This window comes from Pseudophryne corroboree, chromosome 11 (assembly GCF_028390025.1).
Source record: "Pseudophryne corroboree isolate aPseCor3 chromosome 11, aPseCor3.hap2, whole genome shotgun sequence".
Taxonomy (NCBI): domain Eukaryota; kingdom Metazoa; phylum Chordata; class Amphibia; order Anura; family Myobatrachidae; genus Pseudophryne; species Pseudophryne corroboree.
In genome coordinates, this window is record NC_086454.1 from 98,520,713 (window position 1) to 98,545,842 (window position 25,130).

Genomic DNA, 25,130 nt, shown 5'->3' on the forward strand with positions numbered 1-25,130 from the left:
GACACACGTCCCCCCCCATGTCGGTCGGCCATGGTGGGGCATATACTCCCAGATGCGGCCGACCAAACACTTTCAAAATATCGAATTGGAGGGACATGCTGGACGATCGGTCATTCCCGACCAATCGATATTTTCAGGCTGGTCGGCCACATACACGGTACAATTATCTAGCCAATCCTCTTATATTGGACGGATTGGCAAGACAATTTTAACGGCCATGCCCAGCATAAGATGTACAGTCATGATGTTTGCCTTTGATTGGGTAGTGTTACTGTTAAGAGAGGAGTGTGAGATAACATATACTCTTTGTTAGTGTGTAGTATACAAATAACATTCTCATTAGTAACAATAAGAGGTATTATATGGAGAATTTGTGTACACAAAACATCATAGAAAATATTTTAATTTTATTTTACAAAAAATAACAGGCTGAGGCATCCTGCTGAGTTACAAATGTAGTTACAATTTCAAACATGGTTCCATCATGGTCAGATGTGTCCCCACACGGCCGCTGGGGCTAGCTCCTCCGAAGGGACAACAGGTTTGTAGTTGAGGTCTCAAGTTTACTAAAGTATTCATCAAGCTTGGCTTTCAGCTTCTCAAGGAGCTAATAACAAAGCAAAATAGGATACAGTGTTACATGACTACAGACAGCGTTTTCTGGTAATCAGGTACCTGAATTACACCCAACACTTCCAATTTGCACACACACATGACACAACAAGTAAAGTGATATATTGAACTTTGCTTGCAAATTCCTTATGAGACTTCTTGTGACTACATTGTTTAATGACTTCATTTTGTACTTTGCGGTCACAAATGTTTTATTTCCTATGATTTACAATACATTAACGGATACAGAAACAGATACAGATGATAGGGTTAAGTCCCAACCCTTATGAGGAAAAAAATAGGATTTTAATACCTACCGGTAAATCCTTTTCTCGTAGTCCATAAGGGATATTGGGAAAAACTAGTACGGGGTCCAAAGGAGCCAGTGCACTTTAAATTTCTTCAACTGGGTGTGCTGGCTCCTCCCCTCTATGCCCCCTCCCACAGGCAGTTATAGGTAAAAAGGTGCCCGAAGGAGAAAGGGCATATATAAGAGAAGGAACATAACAGAAAAGGTGGTGAGATTTACACACCAGCACACCACTAACATACAACAACCAGCAACAACAACAGCAACAGCTGAACAGGTAACTATAGAACAAGAACCTGCAGAAAAGTCCAAGTACTGAGGCGGGCGCTCAATATCCCTGATGGGCTACGAGAAAAGGATTTACTGGTAGGTATTAATATCCTATTTCCTCTAGCATCCATAAGGGATAGTGGGGAATAGTAGTACGATGGGGACGTCCCAAAGCTTCCAGAACGGGCAAGAACACGCGGAGACTCATGCAGCACCGCCTGCCCAAACTGAGAATCCTCTTTGGCCAGGGTATCAAATTTGTAGAACTTCACAAAAGTGTTCTTCCCCGACCAGATAGCAATCTTGTAGAGTGGCCTTTTAGAGACTTCGGTACAGGTAAGGCTGCCGACACATAGGCCTGTTGGATAGTAAGCCTAATCCAACGAGCAAGTGACTGCTTTGAAGCAGGGAAACTCTTTTTCATCATAGAGCACGAACAAGGAATCCGTTTTTCTGACCCGAGCTGTGCGCTTGACATAGATCTTCAAGGCATGCACAGCATCCAAGATCTCCGGAGGACCAGAAGCGTCAGAACTGTACGGAACCACAATAGGTTGATTTAGATGAAACGTGGAGACAACCTTCGACAGGAACTGCTGTCTAGTCCGGAGCTCCACTCTGTCCTCGTAAAAGACCAAGTACGGACTTTTACACGATAAGACCCCCAATTCTGAAACACGTCGAGCAGAAGCCAGGGCCAGTAACATCACCGTCTTCCACGTGAGGTACTTGTCTTCTATCGTCATCAGAGGTTCAAACCAGGAGGACTGTAGAAATGCCAACACCACATCCAAATCCCAGGGTGCCGTAGGTGGCACAATAGGTGGTTGTATGTGTAGTACCCCTTGCAAGAAGGTCTGAACTTCAGGCAACACTGCCAATTTCTTCTGGAAGAAAATGGAGGGGGCTGAAATCTGGACCTTAATGGAACCGAGACATAAGCCCTTATCCACACCAGCCTGCAGGAAACGTCCCAAGTGAAATACTGTAGGCGGATACGAGCGTTCCTCGCACAAAGAGATATCTTCTCCAGATATGATGATAGTGTTTTGACGTCCCAGGTTTTCTGGCCTGAACCATGGTAGCAATAACCTTATTGGAAAAGCCGCTGTGAGCTAGGATGTTCCGCTCAACCTCTGTGCCGTCAAACAAAGTCGCCGTAAGTCCAGGTAGACGAACAGTCCTTGTTGAAGAAGATCTTTTCTTAGTGGTAGAGGCCAAGGGTTTTCGACGGACATGTCCAGAAAATATGCATACCACACCCTCCGAGGCCAATCTGGGGCAATCAGAATTGCCTGGACACCTTGATTCCTGATTCGCTTGTGCACCCTTGGGAGCAATGGAATCGGAGGAAGCAGGTAGACCAGCCGGTACGGCCAAGGCAACGCCAGTGCATCCACTGCCCTCGCCTCAGGGTCCCTGCTCCGTGAGCAATACCAGGGAAGTTTCTTGTTGAGACAAGTAGCCATCATGTCTATTTTTGGGCAACCCCACAGGTCGATGATCTGTTGGAACACCAGATGGCGGAGCCCCCAACTCTCCCGGGTGGAGATCGTGACAACTCAGGAAGTCCGCCTCCCAGTTGTCCACACCCAGAATGAAGATTGCTGACATTATTCTTGCATTTCGTTCTGCCCAGAGGAGCATATTTGACACCTCTTGCATTCAGGCTCTGCTTTTTGTCCCTCCTTGACGATTGATATACGCCACTGCCGTGGGGTTGTCCAACTGTACCTGAATCGCGTGATCCTTGAGCAGAGGAGAGGCCTGAAGCAGAGCATTGTAGATCGGCCGAAGTTCCAGAATGTGGATCGGAAGGAGGTCCTCGTGGGCTGACCACCTGCCCTGGAACTGCACCCCTTGGGTGGCAGCTCCCCATCCCCACAGACTTGCATCCGTCGTGAGGAGGGTCCAATCCTGAAACCCGAAACCACGGCCTTCTAGAAGATTGGAGGACTGTAGACACCACAGCAGGGAAATCCTGGCCTGAGGTAACAGCTGAATCATCCGGTGCATCTGGAGATGCGAACTGGACCACTTGCTCAGGAGATCCAATTGAAATGTTCAGGCATGGAACCTCCCATACTGGATCGCCTCGTATGAGGCAACCATATTTTCTAGCAACCTTATGCAGATATGGATGGACACTCGAATAGGCACCATGCGGACCATTTCCTGAAGTGTTTTCACCTTGTCCTCTGTTAGAAACGCTTTCTGGGCCACAGTATCAAGCAACATTCCCAGGAACAGGATCCTTTTAGATGGCTCCAGGTGGGACTTCTGCAAGTTGAGGTTCCACCCATGGTCTGATAGAAGATGGATGGTGCGGTCAATAAGGAGCAACAAAAGCTCCCTGGATCGTGCCTTTATTAGAAGTTCATCCAGATAAGGGAACACATTGACCCCCTGGACCTGGAACATCATGTTCACCATCACCTTTGTGAATACCCTCGGGATTGTGGACAGTCCAAAGGGTAGTGCCTGGACTTGGAAGTGATTGTACAGTAGGGCAAACTGCAGGTACTGATGAGGCGGCCTGATGAGGCGGCCAAATCGGAATATGGAGCTAAGTGTCTGATATCCAAGGAGACCATAAATTCCCGTTCTTCCAGGCCCGCAATCACTGCTCGCAGGGATTCCATCTTGAACACCTTCAAGTAAGGATTCAAGGTTTTGAGATTCAAAATGGGTCTGAACGAACCGTCCGGTTTCAACACCACAAACAGGTTTGAGTAAAACCCTGTGCCGCGTTGCGGTACTGGAACAATGACGTGGGACTGAACCAACTTTTGGATTGCCTGTTGTAACGTTACTTGCATATCCTCCAAAGCTGGCAAGCTTGATTTGAAAAATCATTGAGGGGGGAGTACTGTTGAACTCCAGCCTGTAGCCCTGAGAAACAAGATCTCTGACCCAGGCATCCTGGCGGGAAGTCTCCTAGACGCGGCTGAAGTGACGCAGTCGAGCTCCCCTCGGGGTGGGTGGGCATCGTCATGCTGAGGCCTCAGTGGAAGCAGAACCGGTGGACTGTTCCTGAGAACTGGTGCTTGCAGGTTTTCTGGACTTACATCTGGTGCCTCTAGCCGCATTGGAGGCACCTCTGGCCTTAGATCGAAATCTGTGAGATTGAAAGGACTGGACAGACGGCACCGGATAGGAGCATCTCGCCAGCAGGGCCCCAGAGGGGAGAAACGTGGATTTCCTAGCCATAACTTTGAAAATCCAGGTATCAAATTCGACACCAAAAAGCCATTCCCCAGAAAAGGGGAGGGATTCCACACTACATTAGGATTCTGCATCTGCAATCCACTGACGCAACCACAAGGCCCTGCGCGCCGACACTGCCATGGCAGAAATCCAAGCATTAATGTTCCCCATCTCCTTGATCGAATCACAGAGGACATGGGTAGTGTCCTGAATGTGCTTCAGGAGGGTTACCATAGTAACTAAGGGCTAATCCCCGAGAGGCCTCCCTGAATCCGAGTGGCCCAAGAATGAATATCATTGGTCATCCAGCAACCCGCAATGACCGCTCTTTGTGATATACTGGCTGCTGTGTATATAGATTTTAGTGTAGTCTCTATCTTCCTATCCCCTGGATCCTTCATGGTAAAGGAGCCGGGGCAGGCAGCACTGCCTTTTTAGACAGGTGAGATACTGAGACATCCACCCCAGTGGGTTCCTCCCAAAATTTTCTACCTTCAGGAGCAAATGGGAAAGGGCGCAAAAACTTTTTGGACAATTGGAATTTTTTGTCTGGATTTTTCCAGGCGTGTTTGAATAAGTCGTCTAACTCTGTAGAACCAGGGAAAGTGACATTAGGCTTGTTTTGTACCAAGAAAAACGACTGCTGTGATGCAGCGTCCTCTAGAGGGAGCTTCAACAGATCCCTTATAGCCAAAATGAGGGGTTCAATACCCTGACCAGCATCGGGATCCCCACTAACGGGGTCCAGGTCATCACCATCATCCTGTATCAGAGAGAATAGCAGATAAACCACACTTCTGAGGACCTGCATGAGAGAGGGGGGCTGTGCATCTGCCCTAGCAGCTAAATCTGCAAAAGCTTGTTGTAGTAGCTGAGTTTTCTGCACATTAGCATTGAGCTGGGATGACATATCAGACATCATACTTTTAAGAGACACTAACCAGTGGGGCTCTGGACCCTCTCCCCCAGCCGCTTCACTGATTTTTGAAGACTGACTGCATTGTTCACAGGAAACCGAGTCATTAGAGAATCTAGTGTGACATACAGTGCACAGCTTGGGTTTACTCATATTTCACAGTAAGCACAACAACATACACACAGTTATAATGCAAGCATGCCCTACTGTATGTGAGGAGACAGAGAGAGAGAGAGAGAGAGAGAGAGAGAGAGAGAGAGAGAGAGAGAGAGAGAGAGAGAACACCAGCACACCCGAGCTGCACAGCAGAGCCGGCCATAGGCATAGGCAAACTAGGCAATTGCCTAGGGCATTTGATATGCCATGGGGCATCAGCAGCTTCTGCTGATTAAAATGATATGCGGCATGCCTATATTCTGTGTGTAGCATTTCATATGCAGATACAGCCACAGTCTCACACAATATATAGGCATGCTGCATATCATTTTAATCAGCAGAAGCGGCTTGTGCATCCTAGCCACATAGCAATGCAAATAAGATGCGTTTTCATTTTTAAAAAAAGGTGCCCGACGTTAGCATTGAGGCAAGATTTATGAGGACACATCTGTATCCAAGCAGAGGCAGAGGTCACAGTGTTAGTGGCAGTGTGAGTGCTGTGTGCATGCGAGTGGGTTGGTTGTGCAGTAGTGTTCTGAATACGTATAAGGAGCATTATGTGTGTAAGAATGCACTAATAACATGCAGCAAATGTGTATGGAGCACTGTGTGTATCATTATGTGTAAAAGGGCATTAAATAAGGTCGTCATAATGTGTAAGGCGCATTATGTTTATAAGGACATTAATAATGTCTCACATACAGTATGTGTAAGGGGCATTACTGTGTGAATTTATGTGTATAAATGCATTACTGATGTGTGGCATTATGTGTATAAGGTGCTCTACTATGTGGCATTGCGTATAGAAAGGGCACTACTGTGTCATCAAATGTGAATAAAGAGCAATAGGGTGTGGTGTAATGTGAATAAGGAGCAATTCAGTGTGATGTAATGTGAATAAGGGGCTCTACTGTGAGGAGTAACGTTTATAAGGTAAAGTGATACTACTGTGGGATGTAATGTGAATTATTAACACTATCGCATGATCAAATATGAATAAAGTTGCAGTACTGTGTGGCGTAATTGGAATTGGGGTTACTATTGTGTGGCCATGCCCCTTGCCAGCAAAAACACACCCCTTTTTGGGCTGTGCGCCAAATGTGAGAACTGTTCCTTTTTAAAATATAGGGGGTACAAACACCAAAATAAGGACTGCTATGGGTGAGGGGTGATGGTGCTGGGAAAGAGGTGCAAGGTCAGAGGCGGAACCAGTGGTGGTGCTAGGGGGCACCAGCCAAAATCTTGCCTAGGGCATCATATTGGTTAGGGCCAGCTCTGCTGCACAGCCCCAGTGAGACTGTCAGCTCCCTATAATATAGTAAACACTAACAATTATTGTCATAAATAGGATCAGGATAGTGTACACAAGCGGCTCTCCCTCTTTGCTACACCTTGTACCAGATATCCAGCGTGTCTAAGGATCAGGAAGCGCTGTGTGTACTGTAAATGGCTGCAGTAAGCAGGGGAAGGCGCCAAAGGTCCCGCTCTGAGGTAGCTCCGCCCCCTCCTATGGCGCCAGAGTTACATACATATATTATACTGGCAAAAGTCTCCTTTTAAGCTTGAAACATTACACAAGTGCTAGTCAAGCCCTTTCGTGCCAGTTCTACACGGGGGATCTTAGTAGGGCACCCGTGATCAGCCGCACTTTGAACTGGGGGACCCTCCTAGCGGGGCCCCAGGTTTGTACTCACCACCGATGTCACATTCAGGCAGTGTTAGGGGTGTGCGGCGTGCTGCGGCAGTGACAGCCAAGGCGCAGTGCCCTGCTGAACAACCCCTCAGGACGGTGGTCCAGCAGCAGGGAAGGGGCTCTGCACCTCGTAAGGCCGGTGACCGCCCCCTCCCTTCCCGTAACTCCCACAGTGCAGGTATGCTGTTGCCCAAACAGCATACCGAAAATAAAAGACTTAAAAGAAACCGAAGAAAACTCTCTGTAGCTGCAGAGATGTGCATCCTCTCCTGAGGACACATATTTCTAAACTGCCTGTGGGAGGGGGCATAGAGGGGAGGAGCCAGCACACCCAGTTGAAGAAATGTAAAGTGCACTGGCTCCTTTGGACCCCGTCTATACCCCATTGTACTAGTTTTCCCCAATATCCCTAATTTATGCTAGAGAAACAATAAGAAAAGCTTAAGAACCTTCTTGCCAAGCCCCCATAATTCCTTATTTCACCAAATGGGCTGTTCTGTGTCCCACCTATATACTTTGAAGATATGTACCAACACTTTTCATCCTTCAGGATGCCCCAATGCTAAAAACATGGGAGTAATGCTGGGCATACATGGTCCGATAAAATGCCTGTCAGACAAACAGGCATTTTATCTGACCCTGCCAAAATCCAGGACATATACAGTGTGAGAGATCTCAGTGTGTCACCTGATATCAGCGATCCGCCCCGGGGAGGAGGCATTTCCCTGTTCCATCCAATACGAGATCACCCACAGTGCATGCCAGCTGATATCAGCGCTCCGCCCCCGAGGTGGAAGCATGTCCCCGTTCCATCCAGTATGAGATCTCTCACAGTGCATGTCAACTGATATCAGCACTCCGCCCTTGGGGAGGAGACATTTCCCCGTTCCCTCACATGTGATATATTTCACAGTGTATGTCACCTGATATCAGTGCAGCCTCCGAGGAGACATTTCCCCCGTACCTTCCTATGTGAAACCCCTCACACTGCTTGTCAACTGATATCAGTGCCGCTGCTGCCGCCACCCCCCCTCCCGGAAAAAGACATTTCACCTTCCAATGCGATATCTCTCGCAGTGCATGTCACCTGATATCAGCGCCGACCCCGGAGGAGGAGACATTTCCCTGTTCCTTCCCATGTGAGAACCCTCACAGTGCATGTCACCTGATGTTAGTGCATCACCCCCGGGGAGAAGACATTTTCCTGTTCCTTCCCGATGCGGCCGATCAAACACTTTGAAAATATTGAATCGGAGGGACATGCTGGATGATCCGGCATGCCCGACAGATCAATATTTTCGGATTGGTCGCCCGCCCGTATACACACTGCAATTATCTGCAATTAGCGTGTATGCACAGCATTTGGAATGCTAAACATGTAATACAGGATGTCATCTGCCAAGGCAAAGAGAAGTACATTAAAGAAGTAGGAGAAGGTGTGCCAGAGGACCAAGGAGCTGACCTTCTTGAGAGTATCAAACAGAACAGAGAGCCTGCGTGACATGACTGACGCACAGGATACATTCATGCGAACAGAACACCCAACCAAATCTGCCTAAGGTGGCATCTCTCAGGTTACTGGGAGACAGCTGGGTAACATGAGGGGACTGTTTGTAGAACAGCATAGTCCTTGTGAGATATTAGTAACAGCAAGTCATGGAAGGTTTTTGAAACCAGCTTCACCACCCATAGGATATCAGAGGGGAGGAGACCTCATGGTAGAAAGAACCCTGGTAGGTGATGCAGCAGTTAGTAGTTTACCATGGAACAGTGACCACAGGGAAACTTGCATCCTGGGCCGAGCCAGTGGAGTCTTGTGAGAAATAGATTTTTCTATTTACGTCTCTCCTTTATCTTGTGATACGGAGCTTCTAAAATTATTTTTATGTCTCAATTGTTGTCTGCACTAGTGACAACGATTTTTTTTTTACGTTGTTTTGTTCCTCACAGTATGTTGCTGTACTAAGATCCCATTAGCATAATTAGCGTTTTAGGTCATTCCATATTTGCTTGTTGCAGCGCACATTTACATTTTGTGGGTAAGAGGTTTTTTGACCATATACAGATGCGACAGCCCTGGTCTTACCCGTGAACGGGTCTCGTGTGCGGTTGCATCGTGATTAGCCTAAGCAGCCTGTGACCTGTTCACGGAAGTGTATGCACCATGCATTCCTATGTCACTAGTCATGGTCGTGTCAAATAGCCGCCACAATGAGTGAGGGAACATCTGTACACAGAGAGATGAAACTATCTTAAGCAGTTCCATAACACTGCTTGGCTCTCCTACATGGAGCGTAAAGAACTGGCTTCTCGCAGCTGAAGTCTCATGGGCACCTCTATGGAGATCTCAGGGGTACTTTCTACTGTTTAATGTTAGTAGTGACCTATCACCCAGTCCTGGGAGCTAAAGATAGGGATGCTCCAAGCATCACCGGTTGGAGGCAGACACAAAGAACCTCTTACCCATGAGCGGCAATGAAACAAACACAACAGTCTTTAAGACCTATGCTGGAAGCTGTAGAAACTGATATCATGAAAGGAGCAGACAGACCAGGTTACTCACACCCCGAGGTGTCAGCTGAGGCTGACCAGTAGACCCTTGGTGCAGGTATAATTACATAGAATATAGGGGGAGAGATAAAGTACCAATCAGTTCTTGTCATTTTTCAAACAAAGCCTTCAACATGGCAGTTAGGAGCTGATTGGCTGGTACTTTATCTCTCTTCATAATGAGAAACAAATGTAGAGAACACTCACATCTCTGTTGTGCTGACTGTTATTGTTCTCTTCCAATGCCTGCAGGAGATGGTCGATGGCAGAGTAAGGCAGCCAAACCAACGGAGACACCGCTGAGAGAGGCAACTACAAAGGCAATAGGGAAAATGTTATCACAGGGTTTATTAAAACACTGACAGCTCAGCTCTTATTGACACTCACCTCTATCCCAAAGTACTGGTGACCTTTTCCCAAAATGGCATCTACATACTCTAGGACCAGCTCTGCAGCCTCTTCCAGGAGATCGTACTTCAGATAAAGTCGGAGTAATTCTGCTGCGTCCACTGCCTGCGAAGCAGATCACACATTACATAAACCACATCCCTGATCGCTTAGCAATTCCACTTTGTCCTGTGGAGGAGGACTCAGGTGCCCAAGACGCAATAATTTTGCTATTTACATGGTTCTTGGGGGTGACCCTTCCCAATACCCCAGTAATATCTTCCCTAGACGGCCCAGACAGTCTGGAACAAAGCCAGGACCCAGCTCCTCACATAACATTACACACTCATCTATGGAAGGGCTGCCCTCTCAGACCATGGGCATAAGTCAGCTATATATAGGGGTGGTATTCATGTGACCGCCGGTCAGCTGACCGACAGTCACATGACCTCCTCCACCAGCCCGACGGGTCACTGTCCCGATGGTCAGCATGCCGACCAACAGGGACTATTTCCACTCGTGGGTGTACACGACACCCATAGAGTGGGAATAGAACCCGTGGCGACCGCAGGTCGCCACCGAGCCCGCAAGGGGCTTGCTGCACTTGCCCCTCCCCGCCGGGATCCCAGCGTCTGTATGCTGCCGGGATCCCGGCGTCCGTAAGCTGACCGGCGGTCAGGAGACCGCCGGTCAGCCGTACTACACCCATATATAGTACACAGCAATCCTTCCCTCAGGTAACACATTCCCTTCAGACTTGGTCTCTCAGATCGATACACTTCCAGTTCTATACCCATGTAAACCATCTCCTAGCACACAGCTAGCCTCCGGACCTCGCCATCCTTCTCACCAAGACAGACCAATAATAGTCTAACCAAAGGCAGCATAGACAAAGGCTGGGCCCGTTTAATAATGACATTGGGGAAACGTTCTTTAGATTACAGTTATTGTATCACCGAAATATACTTCTTATATCAAAACTTGCTCTACTCCTCTCAGGTAACCCAAAATTCACTCACAAACCCCACCAACGCCCAAAATGTTCCCTCACTTCCAGCCACCTGGTAGAGTGCCCGTCAGCCATGTCGCTCACTACCAGCCTCCTGGTACAGTGCCCGTCAGTAATGTCGCTCACTACCAGCTGCCTGGTACAGTGCCCGTCAGTAATGTCGCTCACTATCAGCCGCCTGGTACACTGCCCGTCAGCCACGTGCTATAAGAAGCCAATGTGAGCATACAAACCTTATAACTGTTTATTAGCCAGTTGGGCAGAGGGACCCCGTGTGACAGCAGCTTGTCAATGATACAGCGATGGTACAGACTGTTCTGGGTCTTATACTTTTCCAGATAGGAAGTCATTAGTCTCCATGCTTCATCTGTGGCACTAAGGTGAAAGACCGGTCAGAATGTGTCTTGCCTGCAATGGCCTGGACCTCTGAAGACCAAGGTCATAAACTTCACTCAAGGATAACATTTCATTAGGAGCTAATACAGGTTACTGCTAGGACAGGAAAACCTAATTTATTAAAGCACCAACATAATCTTCAACACTACTAAATTCACAGAAAAATAGATCCATGTTATTCTAACATCGTTCTCAAATGATTTAGCTTTTGTATAATCTTTTTAACATTCTGTCAGTTATGACTAGTAAACATGTATTTTTATAGCAATAAATCTTTTTTTGAAATATGATAGGCTGAGGAACACAGGTAAAATGATACCCAATGGGGCAGATGGGCTGCATTGTCTTTATTCTAATGTATATACGCAGGCTCATCATCCACTGATACTTCGCAGTGATCACATCTAGCCAGTGTAACTGCTGCAGCTTATGGACGTATCTCCCTTCATTTATCAACCCCAAATAGTTTAACGCATTGTAACCTTATCTGCAAATCTTCTAACCCTTCAGATGTTATACATATGGTTCTCCACATAAAGGTCACTGCGTTTATACATGACGTGGCCATAATTCAAACGTTCCCAATTCAGAGCTGCCTGCAGCTGTAACGAATAGGCAGAATGCCACTGACATTAGTAGGTATTTACTATTCAAGGCCTGGGGAGAAGAATTCCGTGGAAAAAAAAATTAATAAAAAATCTGCCGATCTGGGAAAATATGGTGCTGTACAAGGAAAAGACATGACCACATAGTGACAAATGAACTAAGTAAACCCTAAAATTACGTTTCTTTTTCAGATTTGACAAAGAGGAAAGATAAAATTGAAACAGGATGAGCGGACCAGAGAAAATACTCTACGCTAAAGTACACTGCACACTCTCCCGATTCTGGAATTAAGAATTCCGGTTTGTCCAGTTTTACAGCCTTTACAAAGAGGATTTTTTTAAATTTAATTTTAGGTTCCTCTAAGTTGCTATTTGTCGGAACCTTCTCATACATTTTTCTCAAATGGGCCATAATTTCCCCTAGCAGCAGATTATGGAACTATTTTTATTTTTTTCACATAACCCTTACCCCCAATCCTGGAACAGGTAGTATACCTTTATGCAGCATTCCGCCTGTTAGTGACAGCTGCCGACTACTCTGAGTATGGAACCTTTTATGGCCACCTTGTATTATGTGACATCTCATTGCCTGCCCAGTACTATGGTTGCGGATAGTATTCTCTCTATAAAACATATGGAGGAACCCACTGCCATACCATGACTCCTTGGCGATGACCACAGTAGACAGCTGATTGGTGGCCAGCCAGTGCCACGCCTCGGCTTGCGCCGCCTCTCCACCGCTTTGTAATTTGATGCATCTGGTAAGTCGGAACAGAATTGCATTACACACTCAACAGCTTAACAAACAAAACTCACTTGCACGCACTGAAATAAGCCGTAATCGGCACACGCCTTCTGCAAAGTAGTGACATTCCGGAACGGAGCAATGTTATACTGACAGAACTCACTTGTAAGCCAGACCTTCAAATACAGGTGTGAGGGAAAGTTTGAAGGTTTGGCAGAGTAAAATGGCCGTATCAAACAATCCAGCCTGCACCAAGAGAGAGACCATTTCCTCGGCGGCTGCACTTCCTGCAAGACACGGGGTTGTTATATTTACGATGAGGTATTAAAACTTGCAAATGAACAGTCTTATTCTAGCTAAGCAAGTAGGTCTTTATTAAATTCTCCAGCTGCTGTGGAACCAAAAGTCCCAGGATCCTCCGCATACCAGCAAATTACAAATAGTAATTATTTTACCAGCTACTGCAGTGGCACTCTTATCATGCTTAGCCAACGTCAGCCGTGTCTGTGCCAGAATATACTCCTTTTCCAAGTCCTGAAGCTCCAGAATCTCTATCTGACTACTTCCTGTGAAACAAACGGCAAGCTAGGAATTGTGGGACTTAAAAATGCAGAACAGAGACTATACAAGAGACTGGGGTATGAACTTACTGGGAATGGTTGCAGATTCTCCGTCATGGCTCCGCTTAGGAGATGCTCCTGGGCGCTCATACTGCAAATAATAAAAGGTATTTGGTTAATTTAGAGCATTAAATCCTCTCATTGTTACATTGGAAGATACTTGATGATCTGTATAAATCACGAGACCATATGGCGTAACACTACAGGACATTCAGGCCCTCCAGGAAGTCTGCTGTGTTATGGGGTTCCTAGACCCAGCCTAGAGGCCTCTCATGTAGGTTTTCTTACTACTTTACTCTCTGCACATTCTGGGGCCTCCCCTTATATCAGGAGAACCTTCGATAAACACAAGATGATGAGACTACCACTACTCTGTTAGGGAAACTGTGAGCTTGTGGAGCAACGCTCAGGCACCATCACACCAGGCAGTAAGTGAACCAGTGAAAGCACCCACCACCACCATTAACCATGGGCAGCCAGTAGCTTTGGAAAAACACTCCACAGGAGTTTCCCCACTTGGGTGGCTGCTCTGTAGCTTCCTAGCCATCCACTCATCCCCAAAGGAGGAAGGAGAAAATATGCTAATTGTACTTCCCATTAAATACTTTTCTCATGTAGTTTTATGGTGGGCACAAAGTTTTTTTCTCTAACAGAATTTTCTTTATTTTTATTAAGATGGTGGTGGCCAGATGCCTTCTTCTTCTTGTTGTTTAAAACGTACTCTTAAGTTCTGATTAAAACAAACTAACATCCTGAGGGGGTGGGTTTGAAATGCCGGCGCACCCCAATGGTGAGAATCCCGACAGGGGCAAGGTAAGTATAGTTACCTTCCCCCAACGTCCCCTATACCTACTCCCCCACTCCACCCCAGCCTAAGCCTAACCCTCTTCGCAGCCTAAACCTAACCTCCCCTCCTTCTGCGGATTACCTCTCTGATGGCCCAGCAGTCACTTGTATGGGATCCAGGCAGTAGGGATGCTGGCGCAGAGTTCCGACATACAGGAGAATATGACAAGCGCTCACAAGCAGGAAGTCTTCACATTCGGGGAGATGTACCAAAGCTTGGATAGAGAAAAAGTAACAGCCAATAAGCTCCTGATATGTTACAGGCTGTGTTTGAAAAATGACAAGTCACAGCTGATTGGTACTCTCTCTCTCTCCAAGCTTTGATAAATCTCCTCTGTTGTCCTGTGTCTCTAATGAGTTACACCAGATAAAAGATATCAAGTGGTGGATTTTACCTAGGGGCTCCAGTAAAAATCCACCACTGCGACTCCCCAGTGAGCTCCGGTTTCCCCTCCAGCAAACTCCACTCACTCACCAGGGTCAACACGATCACTAGCAGGGCAGGTAGAGCAGGACCTGCATGTATTGGCAGTGTAGTAGCTTCTGATTGGAAGTCATACCTGCTAATCTCACACAGGGCTGGCTGTCTCAGGGGAGGAAACGCCTCGCCCTGTGAGACTGCCAGTCCAGAGTATGGTTAGCACAGAGCGTCCAGCAGGAAGCCTGCACTGTGCTGCTGATGGCTGGCTGTAATGTGTAGAAGCTGTCATATTCCTGCTGCGCATGCAGTCCCCCCCCCCCCCCTTTCCCGAGCCAGTCTTCTGCGCGTGAGAAAAATACAAGCTTAGCGACTTTGGAGAGTGCGGGTCAGTTCCGATTGGCTGGTACTTTATCTCCATACAAGACTTAGTAAATAGACCCCTTAATCTTATGTAGGCAAACTGTTACTACAAAAGACAAGTATCCAAAACCGTAATGTGAAAGTACTGCTTAGCTGTCAAGATCCTCTGCACACAACTTCATGAAATGCATGGGTACTGGGAGACTACAGAACACACAAAACTGGAGCTTCCTGATACAAACAGTACAGAAAGTGCAGTGTACACAGCGCTGTGTACATGTACAGGACAGAGGAGATACAGTACCACAGCTCCTTTCGCTGGCTGCACTATCCAGGCATACTCGGGGCGGATGAGGTATAGACAGTTCAGACACCCCAGGTAAGAGTTCACTTGCTTCTCAAGACCTCTTAAGGTTCGGACTTCTCTGCCAAGACGCATTCCGTATTCAAACATCACTGTGCCAGCTGTAGGCATAAGGGAGTAGTTACATACACAGTATATAGCACGGTATAATATTCATAGCCCCCCCCCCCCTCCCCCTACTAAAGCATGGACGAGGGCAAGTAATCCATGAAACTGATCAATTGCGCTATTCATCAGGATGTGTGTAGTCATAACATCAACTGGACAAAGTGAGCCCTTTAGTCTGCGTGTATGAATCGTGTGTGTGTGTGTGTGTGTGTACATATATCACCCACGAAGGCGGCACTCGTAAGGCTTCCAATAAAAGAATAATGAGACGGACAGCGTCCGTCTCATTATTCCTTTATTGGAAGCCTTACGAGTGCCGCCTTCGTGGGTGTTATGTTGGAGTCTGCTTGACTTAAGGAGGGCACCGGAGCATTTCTGTGGGACAGTAACACGAGTGCCGATCCATCATTGCATAAATATATATATATATATATATATATATATATATATAAAAAACCTCACACATATACATACACACTTTCCACTGTTACATTTTCCCATCAGGTTCACATATTCTGCATGATTCGTGTTGTTATTTATTTGTGGCAAGAATATAGTGACATCTGAGCATAGGTTTTCTCAAATACATATTTGTATTCGGTTTTGTAATTATGAACTCATTTCCTTGATTAAATCACTTGTATGGGTTACTTTAGCTACCACAGATAACATTATGTGCTACTGTACATTATGGATTATTTTCTACATATATCTTATATGCCCTTTGATCTCTGACAAAGATCTCAAGCACTTGTAATCATCGTTTTCCTATATACTAGATTAGTGCAGCATTAAAGGATTTAGAAAACCGCTGCCAGGTTTTATCATGATATTTAAGGGGAATTTAAGACACATGCAACAATATTTTGTTAATTTAACTTAACGCTGGAAAAATACCACATTCACTATAAATGGGAAAATACCTTTACGATAGTTATGCCGATAAATATGGAAAGCATACAGGAGTTCATAGTAATTATGGGTCATCAGATCGACAGCACGAGCGCGGGATTCAATTATACTGACGACCTGAATAAGACAACGATTATGGACAATCTTAATTACAAACAGAAATCACCGTACATCACAGGACTGCACAGGACTGAACAGTTCCAGCCAGGACGAATGTTACCTCATTATGAAGATTCACATAGGGAAAGTTTACTAGGTCTTGAAGCTGAGAGCGCTCACACAAAATTACCACCAGCTGTCGCAAACAGTCCAGTTGCCTACAAGGTGGAAGTATGTTTATTAGCCATTTTACAAGAAGTAAAACAATTGTAAAATCATAATACGTGATAAAAGTAAAGGTGCTTGCAATTTGTCTTTTTCTAGAGTATAACCTGCTAACTCTTACAGTACCTTCTTATAACCAGCAGGTGTCGCTGGAGATATTGGTTAAACAGCCTCAGCATTTGTGAACAGCAATGGCAAGATCCCCATTAGCTACAGTACCCTCCGTCATTACACATCACCAGATCATGTGACTGCTGTAGTCACGCGGTACACAGGGTAGGGGGCTGAAGCTCTAAAGAGGGGTAGAGTGGGGCACACTGATAAAGAGACTGGGGAATGTGAGAGTAAAGCAGGTGGTCAGAGCGAGGCATGGGAGGGAAAAGCTATAGGGCAGCAGAGAGCATTTATGTGCATGTGAGGGAAAAGTTGGCAGTGGTTCGATGCATAGGATCATGTATAGGAGAAAACTGGTGAGTCTGGGGGCATTTGGTGGCTTCACCAACATGTTATCCTCAGCCCACAATCCTATGTTTCGCATGGCCTTGCCAGCTTTTCCATCACAAGACCCCCTGTCCTCCCCACTTTTCCCTCACAAGACCCCCCCCCCCCCCCCCCCCCCCCTGCCCACCAGCTTTTTCATTAATAGGTGTCGATTCAATTCACCGACAGTTGAATAGCGCCGAAAATTAGCTCCCGGCGCTATTCAATACAGCGCCAAGTGACACTCAATTGTCGGGAATTCTTCTCTCACCCTCGGGGGATAAGAGTAGAAATACGACAAAAGTGCTGCTGCGCGACCGGCGCAAGGCTGATTCTGCCGGGAATCAGCATCGCGGCGGGGAGTTAAGTCGGAGAATGCCGGTTCTCCCGACAAATCAACCAGTGAAGTCTGCGAGAATGGGCATTTGCAGACTTAACTTGAGCTGAATTGAATAGCGCTGGGAGCTAATTCCCAGCGCTATTCAACTGTCGGTGAATTGAATCGACCCCATAGTAGATAGATAGCACCTATCCTTGTGTATCCATGCCTATTTACCTATAGATTGTAAGCTTGCGAGCAGGGCTTTCCAACCTCTATGACAGTTTGTTATTACACAGTTTTGTTATATCATTATTTCCAATTGTAAAGCGCAACGGAATTTGCTGCGCTATATAAGAAACGGTTAATAAATAAATACATACATACATACATGCCCCCTGCCCTCCAGCTCTTCCCTCACAAAACCCCGTCCTCCATCTTTTCCCATACAAAGTCTGCAGATTTTCCCTCACAAGACGCCCTTGCCTCCAGCTTTTCATTAACATGCCTAGCAGCTTTTCCTTCATAAGTCCCCATGCCCCTCAGCTTTTTCCTCACAAAACCATCTAGCTCTTCATAACGTGTCCCCTGCCTCACTGCCCACCAGCTTCCTCCCCAACATCCCCTCCAGCTTCATCAAATATCCCTGTTTGCAATTGCTATTGTTACTTTGTAGTGGAGCCCAATACCTTCATCAATACCCAGGTAAGCAGCCTCAGCCTCCACTTTGCTGCAATGAAAACTTTCCCCTATCCATCATTACCTGCCTTTCTCCTACTGAAATCACCAGGGACTTACCATAAAGTCATGCTTTCAATGCAAACGTAATTTTCTCCAATCCATTTCCTCTTGTTACATCAAAGATTACATTCGGACTACATCCCAACTCTCTGCTCATGCAGACCCTTCTTCTGTCCCTGGGTTACACAGCTCTCAGGACTACCAGGCTACTGGCAAGCTGCACTCCCCTGGAACCCTTCCACTGAATCCCTGATAGGCATTCGCTCTCCAACAGCAGGACTCTGCTGAAAGCGCAGTCTGAGCTAGGACACGCCCCCTCCCAACTCTAATATGTACTCACATTCTACAGGTGAAACTCCAAATCCAAAATCTCAGAAAATTAGATTATTACATAAAATCAATTAAAAAAGGATTTTAAATACAGAAATGTCGGCCCTCTGAAAAGTATAATCATGCATATGTACTCAGTACTTGGTTTGGGCCCCTTCGGCATGAATTACTGCCTCAATGCGGCGTGGCATGGATTCTATGAGCCTGTGGCACTGCTGAGGTGTTATGGAAGACCAGGATGCAGCCATGGCCCACTTCTGCACAAGCTACTGTGGAAACGGCAGCATGCGCAGGGATTGAGGAGCCTGTTCTCCATCTCAGGATGACAAACAGTTTCACGATCAAACTCTGAAAAAATAGGATTTTAATTACCTACCGGTAAATCCTTTTCTCGTAGTCCATAAGGTATATTGGGGAATCTAGTACGATGGGTATAGATGGGGTCCAAAAAAGCAGGTGCACTTTAAATTTCTTCACCGGGTGTGTTGGCTCCTGCCCTCTATGCCCCCTCCCACAGGCAATTATAGGTAAAAACGTGCCTGAAGGAGAAAGGACATATATGAGAGAAGAAACGTGACAACAAAGAGTGGTGAGATTTAATACCAGCACACCACTAACATACAACAACTGCTGGAAACAGCAACAGCTGAACAGGTAACCACATAACAAGAACCTGCAGAAAAAAGTCAACACAGCGGCGGGTGCCCAATATCCCCTTATGGACTACGAGAAAAGGATTTACCGGTAGGTAATTAAAATTTTCTCTAGCATCCATAAGGGATACTGGGGAATCTAGTACGATGGGGACGTCCCATAGCTTCCAGAACGATAGAACGCGCAGAGACTGCTGCAGCACCGCCTGTCCAAACTAGGTATTCTCTTTGGCCAGGGTATCAAATCTGTAGAACTTCACAAAAGTGTTCTTCCCTGACCAGATAGCTCGGCAGAGTTGCAAGGCCGAGACTCCACGGGCAGCCGCCCAGGAAGAGCCCACTGATCTTGTAGAGGGAACGGGTAAGGCTGCCGACACATAGGCCTGTTGGATAGTAAGTCTAATCTAACGAGCAATGGACTGCTTCGAAGCAGGACAACCTTTTTTCTGCGCATCAGAGCACGAACAAGGAATCAGTCTTTCTGATCCGAGCTGTGCGCTTGACATAATTTTTCAAGGCACGCACATCATCCAATGCCTCCGGAGGAGCAGAAGTATCAGAACTGGACGGAACCACAATAGGTTGATTCAGGTGAAACGCGGAGACAACCTTCGGCATGAACTGCTGTCTAGTCCGGAGCTCCACTCTGTCCTCGTAAAAGACCAAGTACGGACTTTTACACGATAAGGCCCTCAATTCTGAGACACGTCGAGCAGAAGCCAGGGCCAGTAACATCACAGTCTTCCACGTGAGGTACTTGTCTTCCACTGTCAGCAGAGGTTCAAACCAGGAGGACTATAGAAATTCCAACACTACATTCAAATCTCAGGGTGCCATAGGCGGCACAAAAGGAGGTTGTACCCCTTGCAAGGTGGTCTGAACTTCTGGCAACACTGCCAATTTCTTCTGGAAGAATATGGAGAGAGCTGAAATCTGGACCTTAATGGAACCCAGACGTAAGCCCTTATCCACACCAGCCTGCAGGAAACGTAAGAAACGTCCCAAGTGGAACTCCGAAAGGTGGATACGTGCGTTCCTCGCACCAAGAGACATATCTTCTCCAGATATGATGATAGTGTTTTGACATCACAGGTTTCCTGGCCTGAACCATGGTAGCAATAACCTTTTTGGAAAGGCCCTTGTGAGCTAGGATGTTCCGCTCAACCTTTATGCCGTCAAACAAAGTTGTTGTAAGTCTGGGCAGACGAACAGTCCTTGTTGAAGAATATCTCTTCCGAGAGGTAGAGGCCAAGGGTCTTCGATGGATATGTCCAGAAGATCTGCGTACCACGCCCTCCGAGGCCAATCCGGGGCAATCAGAATTGCCTGGATTCCCTGATTTCTGATGCTCTTGAGCACCCTTGGGAGCAACGAAATCGGAGGAAACAGGTAGACCAGCCGGTAAGGCCAAGGCAATGTCAGTGCATCTACTGCTCTCGCCTGAGGGTCCCTGGTCGTGAGCAATACCAGTGAAGCTTCTTGTTGAGACGAGAAGCCATCATGTCTATCTGTGGGCAGCCCCACTGGTGGATGATCTGCTGGAACACCTGCTGGTGGAGATCCCACTCTCCCGGGTGGAGATCGTGACGACTCAGGAAGGCCACTTCGCAGTTGTCTACTCCCGGAATGAAGATTGCCGACATTGCTCTTGCATTTCTTTCTGCCCAGAGGAGTATTCTTGACACCTGTCGCATGCAGGCTCTGCTTTTTGTCCCTCCTTGCATGCCATGGCGTTGTCCGACTGTACTTGGATCTCGTGATCCCTGAGCAGAGGAGAGGCCTGAAGCAGAGCATTGTAGATCACCCGAAGTTCCAGAATGTTGATCGCAAGGAGGCTTTCGTGGTCTGACCACCTGCCCTGGAACTGCACCCCTCAGGGGACAGTTCCCCATCCCCTTAGTCGTGAGGAGGGTCCAATCCTGAATTCTGAAACTCCGGCCCAACAGTAGATTGGAGGACTGCAGCCACCACAGGAGGGAAATCCTGGCCTGAGGAGACAGCCGTATCATCCGGTGCATCTGAAGATGTAATCCGGACCATTTGCTCAGGAGACTCAGCTGAAAGAGTCCTGGCATGGAACCCCCCATATTGCAACGCCTCGTATGAGGCGACCATCTTTCAAACAATATTATGCAAAGATGGACAGACACTCGAGTAGGTCGGATCTCCATGCGGACCATCTCCTGAAGTGTTCTCTAGTAGGAACACCTTCTGGGCCACAGTATCCAGCAACAACCACAGGAACAGGAGCCACTAAGTCGGCTCCAGATGGGACTTCTGTAAGTTGAGGATCCACCCATGGTATGACGGAAGTTGGATAGTGCGGTCGATATGTAGCAACAAAAGCTCCCTGGATCTTGCTTTGATCAGAAGATCGTCCAGGTAAGGGACAATATTGACTCCCTGGACCCGGAACATCATCTCCGCCATCACCTTTATGAACACCCTCAGAGCTGTGGACAGGCCGAAGGGAAGGGCCTGGAATTGGTAGTGTTTGTCTAGCAGGGCAAACCTCAGGTACGCCTGATGAGGTGGCCATTTCGGGATATGGAGGTAGGTGTCCTACATATCCACGGACACCATAAATTCCTGTTCTTCCAGGCCCGCAATCACTTTTCGCAAGGATTCCATTCTGTACTTGAACACTTTCAGGTAAGGATTCAAGGACTTTAGATTCAAAACAGCTCGTTGTGGTATTGGTACTGGAACAATGACGTGGGACTGGACCAACTTTAGGATGGCCTGTTGCAACGTAACCTGCATATCCTCCAAAGCTGGTAAGTTTGATTTGAAAAATCTTTTGGGGAGGAGCACTGTCGAACTCCAGCTTGTAGCCTTGAAAAACGAGATCCCTGACCCAGGTAAACTGGCAGGAAGCCTCCCAGACGCGGCTGAAGTGACACAGTCGAGCTCCCATCTCGAGATCCCCTCGGGGTGGGTGGGCACAGTCATGCTGAGGCCTTAAGTGGAAGCAGAACTGGTGGTCTGTTCCTGAGAGCTGGTGCTTGCAGGCCTTCTTGACTTACCTCTGGTGCCTCTAGTCGCATTGGAGGAACCTCTGGCCGTAGATCGAAATCTGTGAGACCCAAAGGACTGTACAGACGGCCCCGGGTAGGAGCGTCTTGCTGGCGGGACCCCAGCGGGTAGAAACGTGGATTCCGCGACCGCTATCCACTGATGCAACCACAAGGCCCTGCGCGCCGACACGGCCATGGCAGAGGTCCTAGAATTAATGTTTCCATCTCCTTGAGGGAATCACAGAGGACGTGTGTAGTGACCTGAATTTGCTTTAGGAGGGTCACAATTCTGACCAGGTGCATAGCCCTGGAGAGGCCCTCCTGAATTTGAGTGGCCCATGAATGAATGGCATGGGTCATCCAGCAACCCGCAATGACCGGCCTTTGCAATACACCTACTGCCATGTAAATAGATTTGAGTGTAGCTTCTATTTTCCTATCCCCAGGATCCTTTATGGTAAAGGAGCCCGGGACAGGCAGCACCGCCTTTTTGGACAGTCGAGAGACTGATACATCAACCCCTGGGGGTTCCTCCCAAAATTTCCTACCTTCAGGAGCTAATGGGAAAGTGCGCAAAATTTTTTTTGGACACTTGGAATTTTTTGTCTGGATTTTTCCTCGCCAACTTGAATAGGTCATCTAACTCTGCAGAATCAGGGAAAGTGACATGAGGCTTGTTTTGTGTAAAGAAAAATGACTGCTGTGACGCAGTGTCCTCTAGAGTAGGGGTGGGCAAAATACGGCCCGCAAACCGATCCTGCCCGGCCCACTGCCTTCCACCAGCGAGCAATGACAAGCGGCCCGACCGGCTGAGCTGCTTGTCATTGCTCTGCACTGCAGTACCTCCAAGCTGCCAGCGGCGCCTCTCTCCCCTGCTGCTGCGTTGTAGCAGCCTCCTCCAGAGTCCCCAGTGACAACGGCTGTGTTCAGCCGAGAAGGGGGCGGGGCTACGTGCCGATGAGGGGGCGGGGCTACACGGGACAAGAGCCAGACTGCTACAGATCCATCCTTCCTGCCACTGCCAGCCAGATCAGTAAGTTAATGGGAAAAGTGAAAGACAGTGTGTGTGTGTGTCTGTGTGATAGTGTGCATATATTTGTGTCAATCCTCCCCGTTCTCTGTCGCTGTCAACCCCACCATGTTCTGTCATCATGTCACACACCCGTGTTCTGTCACCCCATCTACCCGTGTTCTTTCACTGTGTCACACCCCCCGTGTTCTGTCACCGTGTCACACATCCGTGTTCTGTTACTGTCACCCCCACCGTGTTCTGTCACTGTGTCACACCCCCCGTGTTGTCCCTGTCAGCCCCCTCCCCGTGTTCTGTCACTGTGTCACCTCCATGTTCTGTCACTGTCACCCCCCCTCCCCGTGTTCTTTCACTCTGTCACACCCCCCGTGTTCTGTCACCGTGTCACACATCCGTGTTCTGTTACTGTCACCCCCACCGTGTTCTGTCACTGTGTCACACCCCCCGTGTTGTCCCTGTCAGCCCCCTCCCCGTGTTCTGTCACTGTGTCACCTCCATGTTCTGTCACTGTCACCCCCCCTCCCCGTGTTCTTTCACTCTGTCACACCCCCCGTGTTCTGTCACCGTGTCACACACCCGTGTTCTGTCACTGTCACCCCCTCCCCGTGTTCTGTCACCGTATCACCTCCCCCATGTTCTGTCACCGTGTCACCCCCACCGTGTTCTGTCACTGTGTCACACCCCCCGTGTTCTGTCACCCCCACCATGTTCTGTCACTGTGTCACCCCCACCGTGTTCTGTCACCGTGTCACACCTTTCCCCAAGGGCCATAAGACACTGGATAATTTGCTTGCTGCACAATAGTTATCCTAAATAAAATGTTAATGTGTAAAAAGGCTCTCTACCTGCCGTAATGTGTGTAAAAGGGGCTCTACCTGGTGTAATGTGTGTAAGTGGCGCTGTGTGGCGCAATTTGAATAATGGAGACTATTGTGCAGCCTAATATGAATCTGTATTATTTTTTGCCCACACCCCTTCCACATGAAGCCACGTCCCTATATTTTTGGCAAGTGGGGCGAGCTGCTATTTTGTATGTGGCCCTCGGATACTGACAGGAAATGTCAAGTGGCCCCTCAGCTGAAATAATTGCCCACCCCTGCTCTAGAGGGAGCTTTAACAAGTCCCGTATAGCCAGAATTAGGTGTTCAATACCCTGAGCAGAATTGGCATCCCCACTAACGGGATCCAAGTCCTTCCCATCCTCCTGTATATCCTCATCTGTGTCAGATAGTAGAGCAGGCAAACCATGCTTTTGTGGTCCAGGATGAAAGGAGGGGCACTGTGTAACATCTGCCCTAGCAGCTAAATCTGCAACAGCTTGTTGTAGTAGCTGAGTTTTCTGAACATTACTAGTGAGCTGGGATGACATATCAGACATCATATTTTTCAGACACCCTAGCCATGCGGGCTATGGACCTTCTCCTCCAGCCCCTTCACTGATTTGTGAAGATTGGCTGCATTGTTCACAAGAAACAGAATCAGATGATACTGGAGAGAATCTAGTGTGACATACACTGCACAGCTTGTATTTACCCATGTCTCACAGTAAGCACAATAACGTACACATACACACAGACCGTAATATATCTCAAGCCTGCCCTTACTGTGAGAGGAGACACACGGAGAGGACACCAGTACACCCTTAGCTGCACAGCCACAGTGAGGCTGACAGCTAAAAATATCACAGTAAATACTAATAATGTCTGTCCTGTAGAGGACCCAGATAGTGTACAATAGCGGCTCTCCCCC

General features: G+C 47.6%; 1 protein-coding gene across 2 annotated transcripts in view; it reads right to left on the reverse strand.

Moving 5' to 3' along the window:
* Window positions 1-387: 387 nt before the first annotated feature.
* NUP160 (nucleoporin 160) overlaps window positions 388-25,130 on the reverse strand; it is a 129,038-nt gene continuing 104,295 nt past the window's right edge. For both annotated transcript variants that reach the window (XM_063944657.1, XM_063944658.1), the window contains 11 exons: window positions 16,708-16,804; window positions 16,499-16,604; window positions 15,408-15,568; window positions 13,507-13,567; window positions 13,312-13,422; window positions 13,020-13,143; window positions 12,768-12,869; window positions 11,344-11,485; window positions 10,102-10,227; window positions 9,922-10,026; window positions 388-607 (listed from right to left, as the gene is read on the reverse strand). In XM_063944657.1, the coding sequence (XP_063800727.1) occupies window positions 518-607; window positions 9,922-10,026; window positions 10,102-10,227; window positions 11,344-11,485; window positions 12,768-12,869; window positions 13,020-13,143; window positions 13,312-13,422; window positions 13,507-13,567; window positions 15,408-15,568; window positions 16,499-16,604; window positions 16,708-16,804 (1,225 nt within the window). In that variant the 3' untranslated portion in view covers window positions 388-517. The remainder of the gene's footprint in view (window positions 608-9,921; window positions 10,027-10,101; window positions 10,228-11,343; window positions 11,486-12,767; window positions 12,870-13,019; window positions 13,144-13,311; window positions 13,423-13,506; window positions 13,568-15,407; window positions 15,569-16,498; window positions 16,605-16,707; window positions 16,805-25,130) is intronic.